Below are 15,210 nucleotides of genomic sequence, written 5' to 3'. Positions count from 1 at the left end.
AGAATCCAAAACTGAACACTATATGGCTTGTATCAGGATTTTTTAATAGACAACTTCAGTTTATTCTTTATCTATCTAACCTGCAACATTGAGTGCACAGATGTAGAGGTTGGATATAGCCCCTTTTGAAATTTTATTAAAGTTTTATGAAGTCCCCATTGATCAATTGCTATGATAAAGTCTGAATGTACAGGTCCAGGGGAAAAGGCTGCTCTCATATTGGGATAATGTTTCATTGAGTCCTGTTCAATTATGATTCAGCTACACTTTAAGCTATTTTAAATTTCAGGTTGCTACAATGATCAGCCTGAAAAAGCACATAGACATTACCAGTAAAGGCTATTAAGGAAATAGGCCTCAGGATCAAGAGTATGTGAATTTCTGTTCCCTTTAATGAACAGGTTTTGATCGTTTTCATCTACAGATGCTTTTTGGTGATGGTAATGATACATTTGCATAGTAGACTTAAGCCTAATGGCAAGGCTGGCTTTCTTAGTTCCTCTGAGACATCTCAGAAATCATAGAATAACAGAATCATAAAATGGTTTGGGTAAGCAAGCACCTTAAAGTTCAGCTATTTTCCAAACCACTGTAGGTACATGAGTACCTGAACTCAGTTATGCAGGTGTCCTCAATAGTGGTTTCATTGTAAATCACCATCAATGTTGGCATGGTTTTATCACTTTCATAAGTTTTACAGCTTATCAACACTGTGTCTCATAACATCTGTAATTTGTACTTCATAAGGTCTGTAAATCTTTCTCTCACAAAAATTGCATTTTTGTTGTCATTCTAGTAATGAGGAAGACTGGAAAGAATGCCCTGATTATATCACTTCAGGACAAAATAGCTGTTACTTCAACGCATCCTACACCTCTGTGTGGACACCATATTGTGTCCAGCTTGCCAGTAAAAATGAAATACATGATAAAAAATGTTTCAGTGTTGATGAAATAGGTATGCTTTCATTATGTATCTTACCTCTATAAGCTTTTGTATCATGTAGGCTGTATTTAAATATTGCCTCTCAGAAAAGTTAGTATCTAAAATATATGATATATAGGAAGAGATTTGATTTAAATATTGCCTCTCAGAAAAGTTAGTATCTAAAATATATGATATATAGGAAGAGATTTGATTTTGTAACACCATAAAGTGATCCGCACCAGAAAATATTGCCTAGATTGGAAGAAAACTTAAAAGATAAAACCAAATATGTGCTTTATTTTTCTAAATACCAGTGGTCTCTCAAATGTCTGCATGCTTAAATGAGCTTTTCTTTGCTATCACTTTGAGTCCTTTCTAATGGATGCTACATCTCCTTGTACAGCAAAGTTGGCATTAAAACCTTGATTCTGCAAAACTCTAGAAGCCAAACACTATTTTGTTCCTGAATCAACTGTAATCTAAAGGATCAGGATGTCAGGTGTTTCTAAACTAGGATTTATATTTGTGGCAATATGGCTTCTGACTGCCTGGGACTTTACGAATTTTATTGCTTGTTCAGAGTGGTAGTGTACATGTATATCCAGATAATTTATTCCTACTGGTGATTAGAATGCCCAATGTTCTCTTTTATTCAGCTGAGCAAATTTAGACCAGTTTTTCAAATACCAAAATTTTTCAGTATATTTCTATATTAGCTACTAAATATTTGTCTGTTACTCCAATTACTGTTTTTATTTCTAGTCAGAACTCTAGATTTAAATTTTGATTGATAACTGTTTATATCTAATGTTTTATAATCTGCTATTCAGAAATATAATTCAGTGGGGAATACAGTCTTAATCTTCTTTATTAGTTGCTTGGGTGCAATTTGTGCAGGACAGGTCTACTGCCAACTGGCAGGGTGCCTTCTTGTTACTTAACTTGCAATGACTTTGACAATGCAATATATTAGATTTTAATCAGAAAATACATGGTTATTATACTTTATGAGTCCTGAAATAATTTTTCATTGTGTAGTAAGAATGATCATTTCACATTAAAAACTGGTTGTTTTATTCCAAATACTCTGTTTAAACAGTACTACCTGATCCCCCTGTCCACCTTAACTGGACTCTGCTAAATACTAGTCAGACTGGGATCCATGGGGATATCCAGGTAAGATGGGATCCACCACCAACAGCAGATGTTCGGAAGGGATGGATTACTCTGGAGTATGAATTGCAGTACAAAGAAGTTAATGAGACAAAATGGAAGGAGGTATGAAACTAATATTTATTATACATTAGTCATAGTGCAGTGCAGGCTTGTTCTATTCCTAACACTCTGGTACCTCTCTGAAAAAGATGTTTATAATTGCTAATTACACAATGCCTAAATTCTTAAAAAATATGCCTATGTTTCTTCCTCACATTTTCTAGCAAACACTGTAACTTTATATATCGAGATAGTTGACAGGCAGGATAATTTAAAAAAGCCAGAAACGCCTGTGTTAGATTAGGAGGCAAAGCAAGGGTCAGATATATGCAAGTTTTTTCAAGAATAAAATATTTATCTATTGTTTTCTTAAGCTTCAAAATCTAATACATTGGAGCAATGCTACAGTTTTACTCTTCAGTTCTTTGCTGCAAATGCCTTCTCTAATGAGTGTTGAAGCTCATTAAGACAGAAATGTCTGTTTATACATTGTCAAGTTATACATGTCTAGATATTACTAGTTTTTTACATAAAGGATAATCCTTAACTGCTTAAATATACCATAATTCTTAGTACAATAATAAGTACTATAAATTAGCTTTTCATTGGTTATATGTACAAAATCCCCCCTTACTGAGACTTGTTGGTAATTTTCCTCTATGTCTTGGGATGATTGATTGCTTTTTCATGCATAGCCTTTATTGTATTTCAATATGTTTTCTAATTGAAAATAAATAACTTCTAAATTGAAAGATAAAATAGTAATCAGTAAAGTGTTGAAAGCATAAATTATAATGATAAGAGGACCAAAATGATATTCTGGGAAACCTTCTAAACTGAAAAAAATCTACCCTGACATAATGGGGGAGACAGAGACAAATTATTGGTTACTTTTTATGATGTTTCCTTCATATGGCTTTTACTTGATTTAATCCATGACAAGTATTGTTTATCTATTCACTTCATGCTGAGCTCCATACATTTTGGGATGCATGTAAACTTATCCATAAAACTTCAGTGAACTATTTCTTTATGGCTTAATAGCATGAAATAGGTATATACTGAACATCATTTCCAATGCTTCCCAAATGGATGTTTCATATTCTTCACATATTAAAACATTGGTGATGTACAGCAATGGTTCTTCACAATCTTATGCTCAACTACTAGCAGAGAAAAGCAGTCTGCCTCCTCCAAAATCTGAGTGTTTGGAGTCTGGATTTACCAGGGATCAGACAACTCCAGAGATCATACCAACAAACAGTGTCTCACATTTAGGTTATGCTGCTATAGAGATTATAGGACTTTATTGTTGAAGCTTCCTTCAAATTCCCAAAGGGTGCTGTTTTCCAGTCATTTTAAGTCCTAGCCATGATGGGTTTTTTCTGGTATCATCCTTGATTCTGTATAAGTAAAAGTAGAATATAATATCTGCCACATGGATTTTTATTTTGAGCATTTTTTCCTTATTTTGGTATACTTTTGTAGGGCTATTGGAATTAAAATCCTTATTTTTAGACGTGTAATAGAAAAAGGCAGAAATTTCCCCTATTAAGACCTCCAATGTGATTTCCTAAGCAGTTTGATATTCAGCAGTATCTAAGTATGTTTCAGCTAATATAGAAGTTTCAAAGACAAAGAATCTGATGCCAGCTCTTGCACAGTCTCCACTATCACATTTTGTATATAGCTGAAGATTTTGGGGACCTATACATTGTTCTCCAAATAAAAATATTTGTAACATGCAATATGTTTGGTTATAGCCATTAAATCTGAAGTGAAGATTGCAGTAGTTTCATTTTAACAGCATTTTTGGCATTCTGCAATCAGTAATGTTGTGTGTTACAACAGTAAAAAGGATTTACAACTTGAAAGATTAGTGAAAGATGTTCACACCACCTACTTATGGCATGTAACTAGGGGAAGCTGCCTTTCTTCATTGTCTGTATCTATAGAGCTTGGATTCTCTGCTTTTGGTCCCCTGAATCACAGAAATTTCTGATGATTACTAAGTCAACAGTAAATGGTGTGAATGTTCTCTGAACTCTTCTTGTGATATCCTTAAAATTCCCAGTAGCAAAAATACCTTCAAATTTTTATTTCTGAAATCAAGCAACAGTGTAAAATTTCCAATACAACTCAATATAAATAAATCACAGTCCTTCTCTCTTTACAGCTGAAACCCAGCCTTTCAACAGTGGCTCCACTGTACTCTCTGAAGACAACAAGAGATTATGAGATACGAATCCGATCAAGACAACGGACTTCTGAGAAATTTGGGGATTTCAGTGAAATCCTCTATGTATCGTTTTCTCAGCTAGGCATTGGATGTGATCATTGTACAGAAGGTAAATAAGCAATGTGTTTTTATAGCTGTGATCCTTGTCTTTTCTGTGATAGGGTAGAGGTTGTTTAACCATATTATATAGTTGAATAAATAAGTAATCATCCTACTACATGAGAATCATTTGGGAAGATTGGGAATGTTCAAGTTCTGTATACAAGTTCAGAAGTAAACTCAGCAAGACTGTTTCATGGATCATCAGAGAGAAAAATACAAATAGCTTTAAGAATCAGAAATAGCTACTATTGCACATCTCATAGTCTGAACCAGAATTAAATCTCATACTTCATAATCTAAAATGAACATCTAAAATGAGCACTTCAGTTGGGAAGAGAATTGTGATTTCTTGTAATAGTGTTGGCTAAGTTTTTTTCCCCAGAATTCTGTTCTTTTCTGATTATCGTGATATACTCTCAAGGGCAGTGAGTGTTTTATTCATCCTTGCTTATGACTGCTACTCCTTTTAAAGTGCTGTTAAAGACAGAAAAAGAAGAAGCCATTGAGAACCACATTTTTTCTGTTGAAGGAATGAGGCAGTGCCTTTTCCAGAAGAGCTCTTGGGTCTGAACTACTAAATTAAGTGCTCATAATATGAAGGCTTCAGCAAGTAATTTCAACAAGCTGCTTCACATAATTTTCCAGGATATTAGTGAAGATGTTACATAACCTGTAACTCTTATCTTTCAAAATCTTGCAAGATTCTCCTTTTTAGCTCTTTCTTTTAGTAGTTCTCATTTCTAATTTATAGGAATAGTTAATGTTCTGTACATGTGGATTTTTTTTATTAATCCCACCCACATTAAGTGGTCATGGTTTTCAAATGAATGAAATTAAAATACTAGGAAGATCTAAGGCCATCCTACAGCCAGTTTTCTTCAGTCACTGCAACAGATATTCTCCAAGACTGATCCAAATCCACACCTCACACAGAAGCCATGAGCCGGTTTTATCTGAGAATTTATTTTTGCTTCTTTTGTCTATCATTTTCAGGAACACAGAATTAAACTTCAGATACATTTCATGTATGAATAATTTAAAGTTGTCTAATGCAATGTTCTAACTTCTTGAAGGAGCTGGACGTTTGCTGGTCTCACTGACATGGCAATTATTTACTACAACAGAGATCTGTTTAACACAGACATATCAATAAAGGACTTTATTGATGCCTGAAAGTGTGTCTGGTCAAAATCTGAGCTGGAAACACAGGGCTCAAACTCATACCTGAATGTTTTATTTTGTTTTTTTCTCTGAAAGGTCATTGATAATCATATATAGGGCTCTAAAGCTTTCTGTCCAGTGTTCCTTGGCTCAAAAAAATGAGTGACATTTTTGTAGGAAATGAAAAAATGAGAAAAATCTAAGACTAAAGTAGAAAAATTTTCTCTATGCATTGTAGTACTAAGAATAATAGAATTGCTAGTATTTAAGAGATAAGACATTTCATTTATCAGCATTGTTCTTAATTTCTACTAAATTGCATTTCACAACTAATTTCTAAATTCTTTGTAGCCACCTGCAAAGTGCTAAAAAGGGTGCTTTTTTCAGTTGGTTCAGTTGATTCACAACATAATTAACGTTCAACCTTTAGAAAGAGAAGTGGTATGTATTTTGACACCACCATACTTTTAGATTTTGTGAGAGAAAAATGATTTTGTGTGCTATTAGTAATGTTCTCTCATACCATGTTCCAAGCAGGCAGAATGTTCTTCATGGCTGGTTTTGCTATAGACATTATTAAGATCTTGGTTAGATCTATGAAATCAGTCTGGTTTAGCAAAGAGTCTAAGTGGACTCGTGGAAACTGCTGAGACCAAAAGCAGCCATGGTACTTCTAAACTCAGTGCTGCCACTTGAGACTCTCCCAAACCACTCCCTGCTTGCTCAGTCCCCCCTTCCTCTTTCTGCTCCAGTGGAGAGGAGTTGAGAACTGACGGCACAAAAACAATACAGGTTGAGACACAAAGAGTTTACTGGAAACAGCAATGAGATTAAAAAACAAACTGTAAAAGAAACAACATTAATAGTGAAAGTATACAAAAGAGAGGGTGGTTCAAACCCTCTGAGTGAGAGATGCAAGGGACAATGAGCAATATCAGACAATGCCACCAGAAATCATTCCCTTCTTCTTGGAAGCCAGTGAGTCCCTTTGTCCAGCCCTGGCAGGGTCATGAGGTGGTATCAAAGAACCTCCAGGTGCTGGCCAGAACTAGGACAAATGCACGTTTTTATTTCTTCTGAACACAGAACTTTCACATTTAAATAACAAAACTTTTCATCAGTTTTTTACTACTTTGGAATCCTGAGATGGTACAAGAGAAGGTTAAAATTAAAGATGTGACAGTGATGGAGATTCCTGCTTATATGTTCATGTTTTGTTGTTTCAGAAGTTGAGTTTCCATGGTTCTTAGTTGTTGTCTTTGGAGTGTGTGGGCTGGCTGTAACAGTGATCTCAATCATGCTGTCTAAACAACCAAGGTAGAGACTTTTTATTTATTGGATTTTATGTACCCATAGCTTAAAAAAATCAATTATTTTGAATTTGGGGGAGTAGGAACCATTCTGAACATTTTTGGCCATTCTTGTAAACGACATATAACTGGAATTAGTATGTATGGGGCCTTTAGCACAGTGAATCTAATTATGTTGATCTTCTTCTTTCACTACAGTATGTTTTTTTCTGCAGAATTTACATTATTGATTTACTTAGGCTTTGAAAGGGGCTGCTTTTTTAGCTCACTCAAATTTGTACATGCTATTTTTTTATTCACCTGCTATTTAAAAGTTTCATACAAACCTATGTCTGTCTATTTGATTTTGTTCTTAGACCATTCCACTAAACTCTTCTTGGAGCCAAGGGAAAGAGCTTGAGTCACAGGGGAATATTTGCTCTCTGTGGATAAAGTGCAGCTCCTGTAAATAGCAGGATTAAAATGAAGCAAAACACAGAAGTACATTGTTTGGAAAAATTACAAAAGTGTGTCATATACACAAATGAAAGAATTAAACATACATAAAAATGACAGGTCTTAAAATTAATTATTCCGCTTATAAATATTTTAAGGGATAGGTTGTGAGAGAATTAAATTTGGATGTCATGTCACTTTTGTACACTGTGGAGCAACACCATGGTCAAGACCAGGTGCACACATGCGTGTTGTCAGAGGTCTTGTGTATACACTGAAAATGAACACTTAGTAGTTTTGCACATACCATCAAATGGTGAAATTTCATTTCACATACTGAAGTTAAAACAACATGGTGCATTTGGAGCAGATCTAAAAAATATGTTTCTACTGAGCAGGAATTTTTCATTTCAGTAAGTTCTGTGCTTTGACAGAGATTAATTTTGGGAAGCCATTCCCTCCAACAGCATCCCAATCCCAGATTTAAGAGCAAGGCTCTTCATACCATTCATGACAAAAGCTTGATGTGTCAGAACAGAGCAATGTGCATGTGGCACCAGGAGCTAAGGTCAGCACACTGAACAAGGAGTGTCTTAGTCTCAGAAAATCCTGGGCTCTGGAGCTCTGGATATCTCTGATCAGAGTTTATAAATATCTTCCATGCAAATCATGAATGCTGGAAGAAGCTTTTCTCCACTGAGGACCTTCACATGGAAAGGTTTTTTGACTGCAGGTTTGTGGCCTTTCCTTCAAACTGAAGCATTTAGTTGTGGAATGGCAATGTATTCTGCAGAGAAGCAGCCTGCATAGGTTTTCCATAATGCAAAATACCCAGGCTTGGTTTCCTCCTGATTCGGCAACATACCAATTCATATTTTCCTCAGTTCTCATCTCACAGGCTCTGAACGAGTCTCTCTAGGACAGATGCCATAGGTTTAGATCATTAGAGCTGAGAGATGAAAGTCTGAGTTATGCTAGGCTAAGAAAGGATCAGAGCATAGTTCTCTCTCCCAAATGTCTTCTCCAGGCAGTGAGTGGTAAAATTCTTTGTCTGTTTCACTAGAAGCAATGCCCAGTCCTGTCAGAATACCTGATTTGTGGATTCAGCTGTAAAGCACAAGTCCTAACCCTGATAGCCCAACCAGTTTACACTGCCTCTCCAGGGATTAGGTGGAAAGTTACTGAATTTCTGGAACTCATTAGGCATGCTGGGCAGAGCACTGAGGATCTGCTCAAAACCAGAAGCATCTGGGGAATTTGGACATGCCATGGTTAAGCCATGGTTAAGTGCCTAAATTTCTCTCAGGGCACTTTTTAAGACCCTTTCTGGACCTCACCAAGGCCACTAAAAAGGCAGCAGAACTAATATTTCAATTTGTATCTTCCATTTCCCACATCTTACTTTCTAAAATAGGCAATTAATTCAGTATAAAGGGAATTTTGAATTTTCCTTTTGTTTACCTGTTTGCAAAAGAAGCAGGGAGATAGAATGGAAGAGAGAGTCATGACCAGCTAACTGTTGGATTATTATTAAGGGAAAATCATACTTCTGTTATAATTAGAGGGCAGAGAGGGTCATTTGGTTTGGTGGATTTTTTGGTACCCTAAGAAATTATGAATGCACTTTATAAAGGATTAAAATAATATATATATTTCCACAGCCTGCAAATGCTCAAGCAAGTTACTAGATCTTTCTCTGTAAGAGTAAACCCCTGCCTTAATTATATATTATTTGCTGCATTAATAATTCAAAAAGAAGAACTGTCACAGAAATGGCAAAATACTAGCCTAAGTTCTTGCAGATGTTTTTCAATTTTATTTATTAGTCCTAAAGAATTCGCTTTTCACCAATTCCCATTTTCTGTTCTGTATTTAAAATTTTTTGGCATATGCAAGGCTCCTGTGTCCCTGAAAAAAATTTTGGAAAAGCCACCACATACTGAGGTTTGTATCGGGTTCCATTGAAAAGTATGTAAAAAAGGGCATCTATTGACAGAGATCTAGGAATTTACTGTCTTTCTATACAGCATTGAATTGTCAAAGACCAGGCTCCAAAAATGGATTCTCACGTAAATTTAAGTGATTTCAAAAAGGAAAGTTGCAGAAAACTTGTTTCTTAATTTGCAGTGAGAGAAAACATTACTTCTTTTCTTTAGAAGTATTTGAAATTTTATTTTCAAACACTTAGGTTTTGAAGCAATTAAACATAAATGGAATGTAATTCTGTCTTCTTTCTAACTTCCTCAATAAAAACAGTCAATTAAAAGACTTTTTTTTTTCCAGGTTAAAAATGCTTATTTTTCCTCCTGTGCCAGTTCCAAAGATAAAAGGGATTGACCCAGATCTTTTGAAGGTAATACTGAACTCTAAAATCTATAATGAGTATCTGTGTAGTAATAGCAGATGACAACTGCTGTCCCAGGCAGAAGAATTTTCTAGAAGAAAAATCTGACATTTGAGGAGTTGCCATAGAATTAGTTAGCATAAAATAATTTTGAATTCCTTTGCAATTATAATACTACAGTAATAACTACACTCATATTTGCAAAAGTTAACATCATAAAAAGGATAAGCATTTCTGTTACTTTATAAAATGCTTTTTCATTTGCTTTGTAGAAAGGAAAGCTAGATGAAGTGAATTCCATCTTAGCCTGCCATGACATCTACAAGACACAGCTGTACAGTGATGACTTGTGGGTTGAGTTTATTGAGCTGGACATAGAAGACCCTGATGAAAAGAACAGAGCCTCAGACACTGACAGGCTCCTGAGTGAAGATCATCTGAAATCGCACAATTGCTTGGGAGCGAAGGATGATGATTCTGGACGGGCCAGTTGTTGTGAACCAGATATTCCAGAGACAGACTTCAGTGCAAGCGACACGTGTGATGCCACCTCTGACAGCGATCAGTTCAAAAAGGCTGCTGAGAAAGAAGAGGATCTCTTGTGCCTTGACAGACAAGATAATGATGAGTCACTTCCAAGCCTTGCCAACACCGACCCTCCAGGCCAGCACAGGAATACTCAGTCTGAAAACAGCCTCCTGTGGGCACCCTTTGGGGACAGCCTCGTGTCACCCCGCCCGTCAGTCCACACGCAGATGAGCAACCAGAATTCTCTGACAAGTACTGACTTCTACGCTCAAGTGAGTGATATTACTCCAGCAGGCAGGGTTGTACTTTCACCAGGGCAGAAATCCAAGCTGGGGAGGGCACAGTGTGAAGGCTGCACAGAACAAAACTTCACCGTGGACAACACCTACTTCTGTGAGGCAGATGTGAAAAAATGCATTGCTGTGACCTCCCACGAAGAGAACGAGCCGCGTGTTCAGGAGCAAGGCTATAATGAAGATGGCTACTTCACCACAGAGAGCCTTACCACTACTGTTGCCAACTTTGGAGCTTCAACAGCAGCAGCCCCGAGCTCAGAGACGCCTGTGGCAGACTACACATCCATCCACATCGTTCAGTCTCCACAAGGCCTCGTGCTCAACGCCACCGCGCTGCCGCTGCCGGACAAGGAATTCAACGTGTCCTGTGGCTACGTGAGCACAGACCAGCTGAACAAAATCATGCCGTAGCTTTTTTTTGACTAGGTGTGTGTAGCGTTTCACAGCAGAGAGTCGGGTTTTGGGCTTGTATGCTGAAACCATCAAAATGAAGTCTAAACATTTCTCGTGGTTCCTATAATTTTATCTGAAATGTTGCAGCGTAAAACGTACATCAAAATATTCCTATTGTGTACTGTAAATATTATCTATGAATTTGTCTTGAAGCTGTTTTGTCTTGTTGTTGTGGGTGTTGATTTTTGTGAAATTAAACATTGAAATTACTGTTTCATGTACAGTAAAATTGTGCATTTTGATAAAGCTAAAAATCAGGTGGTTTAAAGTGAAAGAATTTAGAAAAAATGGCTGTTGGCAGAGATCTTTATATCAATAATTGGGAGCTGATCATATAGGTGAAAACACAAAGCAGCTTAACTAAATAAAACATCTATTTTGATTTATATAAATTGGGAAAATATATTTTAATACTTTGGTCATAAAACCATAAATGTTTTCTATTACACTAAATACTGTAGTTCAATTATGGTGACCCATTTAAGTAATGTAATTGCTGCAGTCCTAAAAAAGGAGTTTTCTGGGTTTTAAATTAAAATTTTGTTCACAACTAAAAGAAAAAAGAGATTTTTACAGAGCCATTTTATACCTCCAAAGAAACCTATAGAAAAATTTTGAAATATTGTAGGAACTTGAAAGTAACTGATTCTATTACTTTCTTTCAGTAACACTAGTATAGAAATATACATGCAATATAAAGTTCTGTGTAAAATTTTAAAATATACAGCATACTTGAGCAAATTATTCTGTTTTTCATCAGATTCTAGTTAAAGCAAATAATAATAATAATAGTACACTTTTTATAGGAAAAATCTTGTTGATCACAGTATTAAACACTGTGCAACTAAACTTTCACTGAAAATTTTTGAGAACACGTGAATAAGCTCTGATAACTTAGCAGCATAGTATCTTCATATTTGACCAACTTCTGAAGCCCTTCCAGAGCCAAAGGTATCACTACATTTATTATTCTGTGCAACATAGTCTTTGTAAAAAAATAAATTAAGGACTTCAGAAGTTAGCCAGCAGTTGATTTTTAAAAATATAACATGATTAAAATATTTCAGTGGAACAAGGGGATCAAGTGCAGTATTGTTCAAACGTGGTTTTTGTTTTGCAGCCTAACAGCATCTCCTCTGACCGTGTTAGGCGAACTTTCAGAAGGAAAGGAGAGAAAACAAACTCAGTGGGGAAGCTCTCTTTGTTCTTGCATATGTTAAGAACCTGATAGAGCTTTGCAATTAACTGTTACTGTTTCAGGAGTTAGGTTCCTAAGCCATGGTTTCATCACAGCAGGGTTCTTCTTAGAAAGCAAATAGGAACATTCATTTCTTTACTTTGACCTGAGCGGAAGTGTGTGATGTGCAGCAAATTCAGGTCTTGCTTATGATGTCTCCAACTGAACTCACTGATGCTCTTTTTGTGACCAAGTGCTACACAACTGGGCCCAACTACTGGGTGGGATTTTTAAGTTTAGCACGTACTTTATGGTAAATGTGCATTAGATATTCTGCTAATTTGCTGCTACAATTTTCTAATAGCTACATTATTTAGTTTCATATAAAATTTCTTAGATGATAGTTATTAGTGCAAGTAATGCCTATGTGTGTGTTTGAAAGAAGTTTCTTACTCTATTTCTATTGCCAAAAATAGTTAAATACCTCAGTCAAACTCAGAATGTCATTTTGGTACTTTACTGGTCACACAAGCCATGATATGCCGGTCAGAAGATGTGTCTTTCCGTTTCTATTTAACTTTCTCTATGTTAGTGTTTTGTTTGTTTTTCTCAAAGTTTAATAAATGTATTGTCTTTGATCTGTCTGGACACAATGTGGTTTTTTGCAGATATTTAATTTTTTTAAATGGAAAATAGATCTTTTACTAGGAGAAATCAAGTATTTTTCGTAGAATAAAGCATAAAGCAACTTTTCTTGGAATAGAAACAATGCCTTATGTGATCAGTGTTTTCACTAATGTATATGAATGGAGAGAGAGGACATACTGTACCCAGAGCTGGCCAAGACATGTTGCCAGTTAAGCTGACCCATTACGTGTGCTGGAATGTCCTGTGACTGGCAGGCTGGTCCCCAGCCTGTGGTGGTGCATAGGTGTATTCTTCCCCGGCTGCAGGACCCTGCATTTGCCTTCGTTGAGCTTCATTAGGTTCTGCATTAGGTTCCTGTCCTCCTGGTGTATCAGCCACTCCTCCCAGTCCTGTGCCATCCTCCAATTCGTCCTTTCATCCAGGTCACTGATCAATGACAAAACTGGGCCCAGTACTGACCCCTGGAGAGTCCCCACTGACTGCAGGGGCCTCAGCTGCACTCTGCACTGCTGATCACAACCCACCGAGCTCTGCCAGTCAATTCTCAACCCACTCTTTGTCCACTCATCAACCTGTGCTTCCCGAACTTCCTGTGAGGATGTTACGGGAGACAGTGTTAAAAAGCCTTCCAGAAATCAGACAGCATCCACTGCTCTCCCCTCATCTACCAAGCCAAGCATTACATAATAGAAGGCTTTTTTATTCCCTATGCTGCATGCATTGGTCTACAAGCATTCCAGGGAAGTAACTGGCCATGCAGGTCTCCTAGGAGGAGTGCAGGAGAATTACCACAACCACACACACACCATTCACCCCTTGAGGTGGCTGACCTTTTGCTTCTTACCTTTGAAGGCAGCTAGGGAACATTTGTCACTGCTCTGGTTGGCCTGGTCTATTCTCTAATTGGGTGCAGTGGTGTGAGCATCACCATTTTGGACCCCACCCCCAAGGTCCTTCCCCTTAAAGCCCATCTCAAACACATTGGCCAGCCTGCATGTAAACTGTCTGCACATGTCCCCTTTCATAGACTACCTGGCAGTTTAATCTGTTCTAACAACCCTATTCAGAAACTGCCTTGGTTCTCAAAAGCAAAACTCAAGTTGCTCTGCTGGATGTCTGTTGGTGTCAGCAAGAAGCCACCTTGGTTTGGAAAAGTTTGGATTTCAGCTTTTTATCCATCAAAGACATTGTAAATTTCCAGTGCTTAGTGTTACAAGAAACTGAAAAACTCATAATCTATACCAGTTTCCATCAAGATAAGAAATAATTTTGTCAAACATTGTGACTTACACTACTATTCTTTACTACTTAGGGTAAAATATTTTTTCTGACTTATGATACAGGAAATGCAATCAGCAGAGAGGTGTTCAGCCTGAATGAAAATTGACATTATGAAAGGTATATTTTCATTTTAAAATAAAATATTAAAGAAACAGTTGAGTGCTCTTTAGACCTGGAATGATTTTAGAAATGCTTCAATTTAATGATGGCAGTCTCTGTTGGGAACACTTCACGGTCATTTACAGCTCAGTCTATATAATTACATATGCATCAGCATAGTTGTACAAATGAGAAATAATTCTGTGGTTCAAAGAGGAAGTTCAAACCATATGACATTTAGCCACAGGCAACTTTCTTTCCTACACTGAGATTTGCTATCTCAGGGGCCTATTATCAGACAAAAACTAGGAAGAGTGCCTGATGCAGCCTACCTGATCTGAGAGGAAAAGAGAGAAAATTTTTGGAGCATGAAACTATTTTTATTAAAGAAGAAATGCAAACTTGGGTGGTGGGAAAAGAAGTAAACACTACAGAAACTTATTTTACAATAGCAATTTTTTTGGTTTAACTCAGAATATCTATTTCACTGAGACAGTGTAATAAGAATTTATAATCAATTTATAATCAATTGACTTTGTAGAGGTACAAATGGATACAGTTCTCTCTTGGAATTGACTCTGTCTAAATGCAATTTAGCAGTACAAATTCTTCTCTCTGACTAATCATTATTAATTGCATACACAGTCAGTACTTAAACTGCCATAGAAACTATGCCTTCAGGCCACAGAGAAGCAAGATGTAGTCCAAATCCATTTCTGTGATTAGTGTACTACTTAAACATCTGGCATAACTGTATTGAGCAAGTGCTTCCTTATCTGCTCTAATCAGGGTTATTAGAGTGGGTAACATTCAGAAGCAGAAGAGAAACAGTACCAGTGAGAAACAGGCACAGCAGAGTGGCTGCCAGCAGTCTGCAAGATAAGCTGATGCAGTTATTGAGATCTATGCATCTCCTAAACTGGCATGCTGTTTGACAGGTTTAATTTTTTTATCACTACAGTATTTGGTATTTCTTTTGCATAATATAAGCTTCT

General features: G+C 36.6%; 1 protein-coding gene across 5 annotated transcripts in view; it reads left to right on the top strand.

Annotated features, from left to right (window-relative positions):
- The window catches only part of GHR (growth hormone receptor), a 146,244-nt gene extending 133,419 nt beyond the window's left edge, over window positions 1-12,825 (top strand). For all 5 annotated transcript variants that reach the window (XM_079330153.1, XM_079330152.1, XM_079330154.1 and 2 more), the window contains 6 exons: window positions 797-957; window positions 2,027-2,205; window positions 4,319-4,490; window positions 6,871-6,961; window positions 9,673-9,742; window positions 10,006-12,825. In XM_079330153.1, coding sequence (XP_079186279.1) covers window positions 797-957; window positions 2,027-2,205; window positions 4,319-4,490; window positions 6,871-6,961; window positions 9,673-9,742; window positions 10,006-10,968 — 1,636 coding nt within the window. In that variant the 3' untranslated portion in view covers window positions 10,969-12,825. The remainder of the gene's footprint in view (window positions 1-796; window positions 958-2,026; window positions 2,206-4,318; window positions 4,491-6,870; window positions 6,962-9,672; window positions 9,743-10,005) is intronic.
- The last annotated feature ends 2,385 nt before the right edge of the window (window positions 12,826-15,210 follow it).

Source organism: Erithacus rubecula (genome assembly GCF_903797595.1).
Source record: "Erithacus rubecula genome assembly, chromosome: Z".
In the NCBI taxonomy this organism is placed as follows: Eukaryota; Metazoa; Chordata; class Aves; order Passeriformes; family Muscicapidae; genus Erithacus; species Erithacus rubecula.
This window is presented reverse-complemented; position numbering and strand designations above follow the sequence as displayed.